General features: G+C 42.1%; 1 protein-coding gene across 1 annotated transcript; it reads left to right on the top strand.

Annotated features, from left to right (window-relative positions):
• Nucleotides 1-2,278: 2,278 nt before the first annotated feature.
• On the top strand, nucleotides 2,279-14,939 carry LOC308150754 (beta-1,4 N-acetylgalactosaminyltransferase 2-like; the record flags this gene model as incomplete). The annotated part of the gene is made up of 9 exons (XM_080523551.1): nucleotides 2,279-2,421; nucleotides 3,207-3,350; nucleotides 3,714-3,820; nucleotides 8,262-8,474; nucleotides 9,251-9,337; nucleotides 12,645-12,826; nucleotides 13,444-13,587; nucleotides 13,833-14,061; nucleotides 14,752-14,939. 9 exons carry the CDS (start codon nucleotides 2,279-2,281, stop codon nucleotides 14,937-14,939), a joined length of 1,437 nt encoding a protein of 478 aa, XP_080379677.1.
• Nucleotides 14,940-15,157: the final 218 nt, after the last annotated feature.

Below are 15,157 nucleotides of genomic sequence, written 5' to 3'. Positions count from 1 at the left end.
TATTTGAAATGGTGAATTGATATGATGATTGTGCGAATCAATATCTAAATTAATATATTTATAATGGTTAATTACCGGTAATACTGTCCTCTTTGTTTCATGATGTTGAGTTTTGAAATGTCACCATGGGCTGTCATGCATGTCCGGCTAGTATCATCGTACGTAAGGTTAATGCATTATTGTCTTGTTATTCAAATGAGTCAAAACTAGGCTACGGGAGAATTAGAAACATAAAAATGTTACTATTTAGTTTAGTACTGAATTGAAATTAATTCCAATTTGTGTAGGCGCTTCATTGTATTTCCTGGATAATTAACGACATACATGCATAAAGTGACATACATAAATAGACAGCTGTCTTGCCAGTGGAGAGCAGAGATAGAGATAGATATAAAAGATATATCAAGGAAACGATTTAACGATAAATAAAATATAAACGACTAGAACACTTAAACGTAGCCATATGCACAAATAGGCTTCGGAAAGTATTCGGACCCCTGCGCCTTTTCCACATGTTGTTGTGTATAGACTCAATTTAAAATAAAAGTGTGCTTTTTGCCATCAATCCACACACAATACCACATAATGATAAAGTGAAAACACGAACATTTGCTCAAATGCAAAAATGTCTTCAAAACGTCACTCAAGTTGAAATTAGTCCATCTGAGTGCAAGTATAGCCTACTAGTTAATGGGATTTTGGACAGTAAATGTAATGTTATTGTCATCGATTCACAGTAAATTATTGATAAGAAAATATTGTGGTCCTCCGAACGACTGCTTAGTTTCCATGGTGAGGCTTGAGCTCCCCTTTCAAAAGGCAGAGAAATGATCGACAAAAATAACAATATTGGGCTACAAAAATAATCAATTCGCTTAGACATTTGGATCTGGGAATGAATATACACATGCATATAAGTGGGGATATACTTCAGATATAGGCCCATGGGGGCGGCTGTGGCGGAGGTAGAGCCGGAGCCTAATGATCGCAAGGTCGGCGGTTCGATCCCCGGCTGGCCACATGTCGAGGTGTCCTTGAACCCCAAATTACATCGATATTAATCAAATTCAATCGAATGGAATCTACTACTTTATTTGTACATCAACATTCATTGTAAAAAGGTAACAAACAGGTTTCCGAGAAACACATCTCCTGCTTGCAGAGGGAGTGTTTGTTAGTCTTGTGTTCTGAATCACGAAGTTAATTGTTTCACTCTTGTTTCGTTAACTGTAAACAAGAGTGTTGTAAATGTTAAGATAAGAGTGAAACAATTAACTTCGTGATTCAGAACACAAGACTAACAAACACTCCCTCTGCAAGCAGGAGTCAAAAGCATACACACACTTAGTAGCAACACACCAAAACAACCAGTAGCTTAACAAGCAAGCAATACACAGTAGCACACTATGCGCCGGTTTCACAGACAAGGCTTAAGCCTAATCCTAGACTAAAAAACATCTTCAATGGAGATTTTACATTGAAAGTGTGATTTAGTCCAGGACTAGGCTTAAGCCTTGTCTCTGAAACCGGCCCTAAAAGTCTGTTGGATCTAGGAGTGGTTTTCTAATGTGTCACACACACACACACACACACACACACACACACACACACACACACACACACACACACACACACACACACACACACACACACTATTCTCACACACACACACACACACACACACACACACACACACACTATTCTCATACTCTCAGACACACACATAACACCTACCCCCACACACACACACTCACACATTGGTGGCATCACATTACACATCACATGGCAGTAACTAGCAACAAACACACAGAAATACTATAGTAGAACACACAGTAACAGACTAGAACTTTAACCCAAAAACACAGAAAGATACTATAGCAAAACACACAGTAACAGACTTAACGTTTTGACCGCACACACAACTCTCAAATTGTGGAATGGTCCACTGGCACCATCTGAGTGTCTCTCCCAGCCTTTTATCTTCCACCTCCACTTGATTGAGGATTGAGCACAGGTGTGCCCAATCAGGCCGTCACCATGGCTATAGGCAGGGAGGAAGGACAATCACCTGCAAGAAACACAAGAAACAAACAGAACACACACAAACATACTACGGACGTAACACAGTTAATGAGGAATGAATGAAGAATGCTTAATACATAAAGGGTTGAGCAAAGAAACCGTGTCCTTAGAGTGTATCTGACTTTAAGTCTACAGCGTTACAGTAATCATTTAAGAAGTTTGCTGAAACCTGTTGCATTGCTTTCGTTCCCAACAGATGGCACGAATCAGCAGCCCGGTGGCCCTTCTCCTGTGTCTTCTCTCACTACTGGGGATGATGTACTACTGGATGTCTTACCCAAGTCAGATGTTCCACCGGAGCAAGTCAGAGGAGGACACACCAGTCACTCATCCTCTCAGGTAGGCAAGGCAAGGCTTATTATTAGTATAGCACATTTCATACAACAGAGGCAATTGAAAGTGCTTTACATAAAGCATAAATAAGTACAAGAGGAGAATAAGTAGAAAATAAATAAAATAAATAAGATAACAGATTTAATAAGCATAAATAAAGTGCTGGGGTTCTTTCATAACTGCTGCAAAGCATGGAGGTTTTTAGTCTAGTTTTAAATATATATTTGTTGATAGTAGGCTGATTTATTTATTGATTTATGTGGCTGTTGAAGTTTAGATCGGAGTCTAGAATTACACTAAGATTTCTGACCGTTTTTTAATCTGAAGAGAGAGAGAATCAGGGAGTTGTTTAGTTGGAGGAAATGATTTCTCATCCAACCGTTTATTTGTTCAATGCATTTACAGAGATTGTCGATGGGATGATAGTCATTAGGTGAGAGGGCTAGATTTGAGTATTTTCCGCATAGTTGTGGTAGACAGTTTTGTTCTTTTTTCAGAGGTGTCCTAATGGAAGTGTACAGATTGAATAGAAGGAGGCAAAGGATTGATCCTTGGGGAACTCCACATGTCATAATTTGGTCAGATTACAAAGTTGCCAATGGAGACATAGTAGTTTCTGTCCTGTAGGTAGGATCTAAACCAATTTAGGACAGTGTCTGAAAGTCCTACCCAATTTTTTATTTAATCTATTGTTTTTGTTGTATATAGAGCTAAAAACAATCTTCCTCTTTCCAATACTTGTGTAGGGCACTGTATGTCATGCTGTTTAGCTCATTCCTGTGTATTTCCAGCGCCATGCTATCCACCAGCTCCACACCACCGTCCCCGTGCTCCTGTCCAGCAGGCTCGTACATACTGAGAGATCACCTTCCCAAAGACCAGTATGAGGACCTCGTCCAACGGAGAGCAGAGGAGTACAGGAAACACCTCCTCAGGTGGGAGAGATGGCATTTATAGTGTCACAGAACATTCCTGTCTCTAACTGTAGAGACTTGTTATGAGGGCAGGATGGCATTTATTATGGTGTGCGTGTGTGCGTGTGTGTGCGTGTGCGTGTGCGTGTGTGTGTGTGTGTGTGTGTGTGTGTATGTGTGTGTATGTGTGTGTTATTGACAGTACCCAGACTCCCTCTCTGTCGTCTCTCAGAGTGTTTACAGTCACAGGAGCCTTTTGGCTGTGCAGAGCCCTCGTCCTCTATGCCTCCTTTTGAGGCTTGTATGGTTAGGCATGTGTGTGAGTGCATGCGTACAAATATTTGAATTCAAATCTACCAAATATATCATGTCTGTCTCTTGTAGGACCAAGTCCAGTCTGAACAGGCTGCTCTTCGCTCCGTCTAACTCCCCTTTACAGTACCCCATCCAGGGATTCACTGTGGTCCCTCTCCAGAAGAGCCTCATACCAGGTCAGACACACACACACACACACACACACACACACACACACACACACACACACACACACTACTAGTTAACATTACTGTATGTGCATACGTTGTTTGTGTATAGCCGTCCTTCCTAAACTAATGCTACCAATGGCATTTAGGAAATTAATATACTTGTTATTCAGATAACTTTATTTTCAACAACATAATTTCAGGTTTAGCTCTGCATGCAACAACAACAACAACAACAACAAATTACCAGGTTAGTTGGAAACTCTTTGATATAATAAGGGGCTTCAATGGTCTTCGTCGCTACCGTGTGTAAAAACAAAACATTAGTTGGTGATGGTTCGGAAACTTATAACCTTTTTTCAGTAAAGGTTTTTCAACATGGATACTGAAAATACACTGAATGAATGAATGATCAATACATGCTTTTACTGAAATGATGTCTATGTGCAGCAAGAATCACTATCAAATGTCCCATAAGGATGGCTGCAGTAACATCCAAACCTGTTTATTCATGTTAAGTTCTGCAACTCAATCATTATATTATGATTGACCCTTATAGTACAGTGCTTCACTATTACTGTCTATGGTGGGTCTCATCCAGGAAGTATAAGATGTCTATGGTGGGTCTCATCCAGGAAGTATAATATGTCTATGGTGGGTCTCATCCAGGGAATATAAGATGTCTATGGTGGGTCTCATCCAGGGAATATAAGATGTCTATGGTGGGTCTCATCCAGGGAATATAAGATGTCTATGGTCGGTCTCATCCAGGGAATATAAGATGTCTATGGTGGGTCTCATCCAGGAAGTATAAGATGTCTATGGTGGGTCTCACCCAGGGAATATAAGATGTCTATGGTGGGTCTCACCCAGGAAGTATAAGATGTCTATGGTGGGTCTCATCCAGGGAATATAAGATGTCTGTTACACACCCGAAGGTGGTGACAAATAAGGGAGTCCACACATGTGTTTAAATGATACAATTAAAGTTTTATTTGAGTAAATAAGCCAAAATAAACAAAATAACATATGTATATGAATATGGATAAGAGTCAGTAGTGTATGCCATGAGTGAATGGGTGTAGAATGTATGTTGTATGTGTAAGAGGTGTATGGATGTATGTAGTGTAAAACTGAAAGGCCCCAAAACCTGGTACCCTGAGACCTTACAAACAACCCTAACGGAACCAAAGCAAAAGGAAGGAAGAGCGAGAGCTGAGGACACACCCATCTTATATACACCTCCTCAGCTCCCCAAACCCAGGTGACCCCACGTAGCCTGACGACCCACCCACTCTGCCCAGGCTCCCACAGGAACCAGCAACAGCCAATGTGCAGGCAGAGTGGGAGGTGTCACCCCCCCCCCCCCCCCCCCCCTAAAAAACATGGTTCACCACTATAATAACCAAATACACTTTGTCCCCAACCCCCACAATAAGTAAACTCAAAACCCACCAATAACGCTATGTCTAAACCCCCCACCTACTCCTTCTCCTCACTCCCCTGCTTCCACTCTCAGCAACCTCGGACCCCAGGAGCCATTTATGAGAGTCCCCACTCCCACTCTCAGCAACCTCGGACCCTAAGAGCAATTTAAGAGAGTACAAAAACTAATTAGAAGAAAAAGAAAAGGCAGGCAAATAAAAAAAACACACAACATTTACAGAAACTAGGGCTTCGTAGTACACAGCGTCTTATCTTGTACACATCCTACGGCCACAAACAACCTGCGTCGAAAACCATCGACATAGACACCAATCTCATCCGGCGACAAAGATCGAAATTGTTCAAGTAGAATATTTTTTTATTTTTTTATTGTTCCAATATCATCAGGTCACACAGTTGATCAAATGTTTCCACCCTAGGTGCCGAACACCAACGGGTAAACGGTGTAACCAGATCACGTGCAAACTCCACATGAGACGGATTATCTCCCTTTTCCCATGTTCGGAACCACTGTCGATACGCTTCCGGTACAAGCTCATAGGCTCTAAGCACCGCTGACGTTCGTAACATTTACAATCAGCGGGACCCAACGCAGAGTACGCCTTCTGGGCTTTACCGGTAAACACACACTGTAGCATTACTGCACGATCCTCATTAGGCCAGTTTCTAACGTCCGCCAAACGCTCAAATAATAAAAAGAACGTATCTGGGTCCTTTTCACTAAATGGTGGAAACTATCTTGTTAAATCAATCGATGTAGCTGCCCCCAACAGGTCAACCCCATCATCCATATTAGATGACCTGGGCAGCCTACCCTCACTGATCAGACGTAGTTTCACATGTTCTAAATCTACTTTAGCAAGCTCAGTCCTTTGTTTGATTTTTTCAAGCTCCAACTCTTGTCTGCTTTATTTTTTCAAGCTCCAACTCTTGTGTCTGCTTCAAAATCAAAAGCTCCTTTTGTTGTTCAAACGTTAAATGTTCGAACACACCAGACTGAACTCCCTCAGTTGGTTTGAGAATACCTCCCACTACCAACCCAGACCTTAAACTGGACATGACATCTTCCTTTAGTCTCTTACTACGAATCTCAATCTTAGAATGCTCAGCAATAGACAGCAACTGGTCCTTAGTACACCTGTCTAATAGTGCTACTGATGGGGAGTCAACAAACACCTCTATAATTGAGGCCATAGTACCCTATGCAACCAAAGAAAAAAATAAAATCACAAACCCCTAACGCTGAGACCATCAAACTGCGATAACTAAGTATAGGACAGACAGCCCACTTTAACTGGAACCTCCCCAGCCCTAACTTAAAAGGAAACTAACTAACTCAAACCCTAGTCTTCGTGCCGCTACTGGTGGGAGGTATTTATGCACTAAAACCCAGTGGGCAGAAGAGAACCCTGCAAAACAGCGCCCCCTCCTGGACCATGGATGTGCCCCTGAGACAAATGCTCTACCCACGGTTGCAGCCACACTAAATCACCCAAAAGACAAATTCCCCTATTGGGAACAAGCCATCTACACCTAACAGGGGATTAACGGTTCCTACAAAGTACCATCCCAACAAAGTATCGCAGCCCAAAAACCTCAACCACACAATACTTGACTTATAACTAAACCAACCAAACAACCTTAAACCTAAAGGAAATCTGGGGACAAACAAGCTACTCTTCCACAACCAAACTCCAACAAAACAAACAGAGGAGAACAAAGTAAGAATAAATCAACAAACCAAGCCAACCAAACAAAAGGTCCAAAACAAAAGGATGAGCCCCTAATTTGTTACACACCCGAAGGTGGTGACAAATAAGGGAGTCCACACATGTGTTTAAATTATACAACTAAAGTTTTATTTAAGTAAATAAGCCAAAATAAACTAAATAACATATGTATATGAATATGGATAAGAGTCAGTAGTGTATGCCATGAGTGAATGGGTGTAGAATGTATGTTTGGTGGGTCTCATCCAGGGAATGGATTGTGGCAATGATAACCATTCCCATTTACATTTTTGGCATTTAGCAGACGCCTTTATCCAAAGCGACGTCCAACACATTTAAATTTGTCTAAGTAAGTCTTCATAAGAAAAAGTAATCTATGCTAGGCAGTCATAATGCTAGAACCCACCCAGTCGAGCCAAAAATAATTATTGGGATTTTCTTTTCAAATCAACTGTGCAATAGTCAATTTTAGCAATTTTAGTTTGTTAGCATTAGCTGAGTGACGTTATGTCGGGTTTTTCACTAAAATAACATATTAGAACATGTTTACATTGACACAACATGACATGGACTTCTTCATTAATATGTTTTTTGAACTAACAGTATTATGGCGTTTATAGAGTTTGTTTAACCCACCTGAAAGAACGAGAATCATGGACAAGGTTTTAAGGCTAACGTTACTCTGTGGCTTGTTTATTGAGGAACTGTTGCTAGGCTACCAGCCAGAACCTACACATATTCTTTTATATTCTCTACAATCATATCACTAACTGACTTACAGTGTGTTAGCTGAACTGCTAACAAGGATGTAGTGTTTTTCCATCAATGTGAACCAGACAACACTGACCACAGAGATATGTGAGAGATGTCTCAGAAGCTAACCATGAAGCTTCCTGTTTCACATACATTGAGGACAAGTGAATCAGGTTGCCATTAAACATTGTTAATCAGAGACCACGGAATGTTGTGTTGTGACATCCTGTCACCCCCTCCTCTCTACAGTCATAACTGACACACTTAAATACAGTGTCTTATCTGAACTTAAATACAGTGTCTTATCTGAACTTAAATACAGTGTCTTATCTGAACTTAAATACAGTGTCTTATCTGAACTTAAATACAGTGTCTTAATACAGTGTCTTAGCTGAACTTAAACACAGTGTCTTAGCTGAACTTGCAAACTATTGATGCAGTGTTTTTCCATCACAGTGTGTCCTAGATATGTCCCCACTCAATGTCCCCCACTCAATTTCCCTTTTGTATCTGTCTGTAAGCGGTCAATGGTGTGAGCCCTGTTCTGTACCTGCAGGTGAGTGTTCGTGTGTCCTGCGGTGTCCTGGCTGTAGAGGCCCCTGAGCCTGGCCAGGTGGAGGGTCAGGGTCAGGGTCGGATCACTCTCCAGTCCCCCAGCCTCGCTGACCTCAACAACCTCCTGGAACGACTCACCTACACCAGCACTGTGTACCGCGTACACACTGGAGACCTGGGTAAGACCTGGGTTAGAACTGGGTTAGACCTGGGTAAGACCTGGGTTGGAACTGGGTAAGACCTGGGTAAGACCTGGGTTAGACCTGGGTTAGATCTGAGTTAGAACTAAGTTAGACCTGGGTAAGACCTGGGTTAGACCTGAGTTAGAACTAAGTTAGACCTGGGTTAGACCTGAGTTAGAACTAAGTTAGACCTGGGTTAGAAACCTGTGTTAGACCTGGACCACGAGTCTGCTCCTGGCCTCTCTCCCTATAGAAGGTCATACTGGTGATGATTGTGATATGTAGTTGTTTCACTTCCTCTAGACACATGTGACAGCGGCTGGTGAAAGCAGGAACAAGGATGAACATTTAGTCGGTGGCCGACTTGTTCCCTCTTTCACCAGCTGCTGTCACAAATGCACTTTGTTGTTTTAGTCACTCTGGATAAGAGCATCTGCTAAATGAATGTAAATGTCAGAAGAAACCAGGGGCCTGTTTGAATGTACTTAAAATATATAAATAATAACTTAATAACTTTGCCATTTAGCAGACGCTTTTAATCCAAAGCGATTTACAATTACGAATTACAGGGACATTCCCCCTGGAGTAACTGAGGGCTAAGTGCCTTACTCAAGGGCACACTAGTAGTGGTGTGGTTTCAGGCGGGATTTGAACTCACAACCTTCCGATCACAAGTCCAACTCACTATCCACTAGACCACCACTACCCCGCAAATATATCCTTCTGTACATGATTAGACTTCTCATCTCTCCTCTCCTCTCTTCTCTCCCCAGCTCACTTCACATATGAACAGCAGGAGGCAGTCTTCCCCATAGTCATCCAGCGACCAACGGTTCCTGTTTTGTATGACATGGGAGAAGGTAGATGGTTTTACTAGTGGATGTCGTTGGGTTAATATAAATGAGGATTCTGCATACGGAAACACCCTCCCAGCGTTATCGTCTCGTCACCGTCTCAGCTCACGAATTCGGCGGAGTCGTTCAGCCGTGACGTGCAAACGATATCAGATCATCGCCGTTTCAGTCAAATCCGCTGCCATGTAGCCTATAAACCACTGCTCCATGATCTTGCCTGTAGGCTCGTTAATATATTAGGCTACTGTAAAATTATCACAATTTACTCACGGCCGTCGCGGACCACTAAGGGGCACTGGCGGTCCGCGGACCACTGGCGGACCACCAGTGGTCCGCGGACCACACTTTGAGAATTTAAAGTGATTTAGAGCATGCTAACAGGGGTCCATTGCTAAGCAGTCCTGGAGCGCCTGCTTGTACACTGTGTTAATCAGACAGTCACTATAAACTGAGACAATTTCTAAATGTTTCTGTTGATCCTGACAAACTCCCTGACAATGATAACCATTCCCATTTACATTTACATTTTTGGCATTTAGCAGACGCCTTTATCCAAAGCGACGTCCAACCAATTTAAATTTGTCTTAGTAAGTCTTCATAAGAAAAAGTAATCTATGCTAGGCAGTCATAATGCTAGAACCCACCCAGTCGAGCCAAAAATAATTATTGGGATTTTCTTTTCAAATCAACTGTGCAATAGTCAATTTTAGCAATTTTAGTTTGTTAGCATTAGCTTCACAATCACGGGTGACGTTATGTCGGGTTTTTCACTAAAATAACATATTAGAACATGTTTATATTGACACAACATGACATGGACTTCTTCATTAATATGTTATTTGAACTAACAGTATTATGGCGTTTATAGAGTTTGTTTAACCCACCTGAAAGAACGAGAATCATGGACAAGGTTTTAAGGCTAACGTTACTCTGTGGCTTGTTTATTGAGGAACTGTTGCTAGGCTACCAGCCAGAACCTACACATATTATTTTATATTCTCTACAATCATATCACTAACTGACTTACAGTGTCTTAGCTGAACTGCTAACAAGGATGTAGTGTTTTTCCATCAATGTGAACCAGACAACACTGACCACAGAGATATGTGAGAGATGTCTCAGAAGCTAACCATGAAGCTTCCTGTTTCACATACATTGAGGACAAGTGAATCAGGTTGCCATTAAACATTGTTAACCAGAGACCACGGAATGTTGTGTTGTGACATCCTGTCACCCCCTCCTCTCTACAGTCATAACTGACACACTTAAATACAGTGTCTTATCTGAACTTAAATACAGTGTCTTATCTGAACTTAAATACAGTGTCTTAATACAGTGTCTTAGCTGAACTTAAACACAGTGTCTTAGCTGAACTTGCAAACTATTGATGCAGTGTTTTTCCATCACAGTGTGTCCTAGATATGTCCCCACTCAATGTCCCCCACTCAATTTCCCTTTGTATCTGTCTGTGAGTCCCTTTATATTTACATTTTTGACACTTAGCAGACGCCTTTATCCAAAGCGACTTCCAACAAAGTCTAAGTTTGTCTAAGTAAGAGAATCATCTGTCATCGCAAGAAACAGTAATCTATGCTTGGGCCTGGGGCCATTGGCAGTCATAATGCTAGAATTTATTTTTATTATTTACAATAGAACAACTGTACAGAGGGTGTATTAGAGGGATGGAGAGGTCTCAGGAGGAACAGTTAAGGTGTAGCCTGAAGAGATGGGTCTTCAGTTTATGGCGGAAGATAGGGAGTGACTACATCCTGACAGCTGTGGGAAGCTCGTTCCACCAGTGGGGTGCCAGGACAGTGTAAAACCGTCACCGGGTAGTGCGACTTTGCCGCCTGGTACACGAGGACCTGTACCTATAAGAAAGCAAAAACACAATGAAATACCACATCCCCTGACAGTTTAATCAAGAGGAACTGCCCCCTCAAGATAGTCTCTCTCCCTGTGATATCTTCTACAAGTGAACAACACAACTGTCTCCCTCTGTTGGCAATGACCACACTCTTCCGTCAGATGTTTCCCAATTATTCTCAAGGTGTCATTGACGTTTAACCCCATGTGCCACAGCCTGAGCCTCCATATTATCATCTCCCATCTGCCCCACTGAACTCTGAATCATATTCATACTCTAAGCGTATGAGCGTATCTCATAACACTAAATGACCCGCTTAAATACAGTATCATAGCTGAATTTGCAAACTATTGATGCAGTGTTTTTCAATCACAGTGTGACTAGACAGGTCCCCGTTCACTTTGTTTCAGTCTTTGTATCTTGGTGTGACTACTTTTACCAAGAGCCCAGTGTGCAATGTTAATAATAATTTAATTTAATATAAAAGTTAATTAACACAAATATAGGATTACTGACAGCCTTTTTTATTAAAGACAAAATGATTCCTAGACAGTTACAACAACAATTTCAACACACCTGTATCCTTATTATAAACTGTTACCACATGATAGGATTGATTGACCACAACTGTTGAAGGAAACACAGGACAGAACAAACCATTGGCAAAATATCTACCTTTAAATCCACCTCAATCTGATGCGTCACTACAGCGTCTAACCAAAGAGATAATCTGTCCCTGTAGACATCACTACAGCGTCTAACCAAAGAGATAATCTGTCCCTGTAGACATCACTACAGCATCTAACCAGAGTGATAATCTGTCCCTGTAGACATCACTACAGCGTCTAACCAGAGTGATAATCTGTCTCTGTAGACATCACTACAGCGTCTAACCAGAGTGATAATCTGTCCCTGTAGACATCACTACAGCGTCTAACCAGAGTGATAATCTGTCCCTGTAGACATCACTACAGCATCTAACCAGAGTGATAATCTGTCCCTGTAGACGTCACTACAGCATCTAACCAGAGTGATAATCTGTCCCTGTAGACATCACTACAGCATCTAACCAGAGTGATAATCTGTCCCTGTAGACGTCACTACAGCATCTAACCAGTGTGATAATCTGTCCCTGTAGACATCACTACAGCGTCTAACCAGAGTGATAATCTGTCCCTGTAGACATCACTACAGCGTCTAACCAGAGTGATAATCTGTCCCTGTAGACACCACTACAGCGTCTAACCAGAGTGATAATCTGTCCCTGTAGACATCACTACAGCATCTAACCAGAGTGATAATCTGTCCCTGTAGACATCACTACAGCATCTAACCAGAGTGATAATCTGTCCCTGTAGACATCACTACAGCGTCTAACCAGAGTGATAATCTGTCCCTGTAGACGTCACTACAGCATCTAACCAGAGTGATAATCTGTCCCTGTAGACGTCAACTCCCAGGTGACCATCGTGACCAAGACGTTCCTGCGGTACAGCGAGCTCCAACGCCTCATCAGCAGCATCAGGACCTTCTACCCACTCATGAAGATCATCATCGCTGACGACAGCCTGAAGCCTCAGAAAGTCAACGGATCCAATATAGAGCAGTACATCATGCCCCCGGCACAGGTACAAACCACAGTAATGTAGTTTCTTGTTTGTCATCGGATGTGGGATATATAGCCTTTCAAAGTTGGCCATTTCTAACACTTGTTGTAGCACCCCCAGGGCAATGGGGGTAGTATTACATTTGGGGGTAGTGGTCACATCTTAGACCCCTAATAATCATAATTATTAGTAGTATTCGTATTCTAAGTTGCTTGACCAAATTTCTTCTTCATGTATTGTGTTGAGACCCTGGTGATAATACAATTTAAAACTAAATCAACTTGAAACAGTATTCAACTTTTCAAAACTGTGTAAGCCTACATGTCTACATTGAGTTTTGGGCCAATAACATATATAAGCATAAATAAATTTTCAGGTGGATGTTGACCACCATTAAATAAGAACAATATTCCATTTGTTCATTTGCTTTTAATGAAGTGACTCTGCAAAATGACAATAATCAAACAAGTCCTGAGCAGGGCGAATGCAGGTGTAAACATTAGAACAGTGGTCTATCCAATTCCCTTTCCGGTGCGTGCACCTAAATATATGACCGTAGTGCAATATTCCCTAACCATGACAGTTGCTATTTATTAACAATTATATAAACTGTTTCCTGGTGGCTCTGTTGTCTTCAGGGCTGGTTCGCTGGAAGGAACCTGGGAGTCTCCCAGGTAACCACAAAATACCTGCTGTGGGTGGATGATGACTTCCTGTTTACAGCGCAGACCAAGATCGAGAGTCTGGTGGAGGTGATGGAGGCGATGCCTGAACTGGACGTGGTGAGAAAAACTGGTCTTTACTGGACTCTACTGGTCTTTAATGGTCTTGACCGGTGTTACTGGTCTTACTGGTGCTTAAAACAAACAAACATGAGACACTTATTATATTGTTTTCACCAAAAATGCTAATGGTTTCTACTACAATATCATAACAAAGAAACTAACCCAAATTCAAACCCAGTCTGTCTTGCAAGCATTGGCCTTTTCACCAACTCAATCTGTTACCTCTCTCTGTGTGTGAGCAGGTGGGCGCGTCCGTGGGCGGCAACACCTTCCACTTCTCCCTGGTCTACGAGGAAGGCGACAGGGAAGATGGCGGCTGTCTGAACAGGAAGCCGAACGTCAAATACCAAAGCCTTCCTGGTTTCCCACAATGCTCTTTCACCGACGGCGTGGTCAACTTCCTCCTGGCTCGCACAGACGCTATAAGGAGAGTTGGCTTCGACCCCCTGCTGAAGAGAGTGGCACACTCGGGTGGGTTTGGTCATTATTATTTTTATTTGTTTATCCTCATTATCTATTACATAAGCAACAGCTGGGTCTGCTCTTCCTGGGGTCCACACAAATCATCTAATTTAGTTGCACTCTCTTCCCAACGGTTTATTTAAAGTCACCAAGGTTTTATGAAATGGGCAATCTGGGATTGAAACAGCAGTATCAATTTCAAAATTCAAATATATGGATGTAGCAATCAGAATCGGAATCTGTTTTTTTTTTTTTTTATTACATTTAATGTACAGGTACACAAGAATAAAAGTCTTTGGCTTAGGTCCTTCAACATTGGCATTGCAGCAGTACACAACATCACAATAATAGAATAAAGGGGTCCTTGATAATCCTGAGGGCCTTTCTGACACACTGGTCACTGTAGGTGTCCTGAATGGAGGGAAGCTCTCAACCGTTGATCTCCTCAGCTGTCTGCACTACCCTTTGCAGCGCTTTGCGGTTTGGGGTAGTGCAGTTCCCGTACCAGGCAGTGATACAACATGTCAGGATGCTCTCCGTTGTGCCTTTATAGACATTGTTTTGGGATGACCCTGAACATGTTGTTGTTTTAACCCCATTACGAATGCTTCAGGTATTATTCAGTCATTGGGAATTATCGCTACAGTATACTCATCCATCCTTCTTCTTTCTCCTCATCCCTCCCTCCCTCTGTTTCAGAGTTCTTCATGGACGGCCTGGGCAGCCTCCTGGTGGCCACCTGTAGTCATGTCAACATCGCACATCAGGGCTTACAACCAGGAAACAAGCTGTACTCTACCTTCCGTACTCAGAAGAAGGATGATGGCGAATTCAAACTGGGTCTTCACTTCTTCAAGAACCATCTGAAATGTATTCGTTATGGATAGATATAAGTCTAGTGCTAGCTATGTTTATGTGTGTGTGTGTGTGTGTGTGTGTGTTCCTTAAGTTATACATTACATTTTTCATTATTAACACAACAAAATGTGGAAAAAGCGGAGGGGTGCGAATATTTTCGAAGCCACTTTGGGCCGATCCCATTTCTCTTTTCTACCCCTCCGGCTCGTTTTGGAGCCAAAGCCGCCGAACACAGCCACAAAGCGTA

The sequence above is a fragment of the Nansenia antarctica genome (genome assembly GCF_963989245.1).
Source record: "Nansenia antarctica genome assembly, chromosome: 2".
NCBI lineage: Eukaryota > Metazoa > Chordata > Actinopteri > Argentiniformes > Microstomatidae > Nansenia > Nansenia antarctica.
The sequence above is the reverse complement of the archived record's forward strand: the minus strand, read 5'-3'. Positions and strand labels throughout refer to the sequence as shown.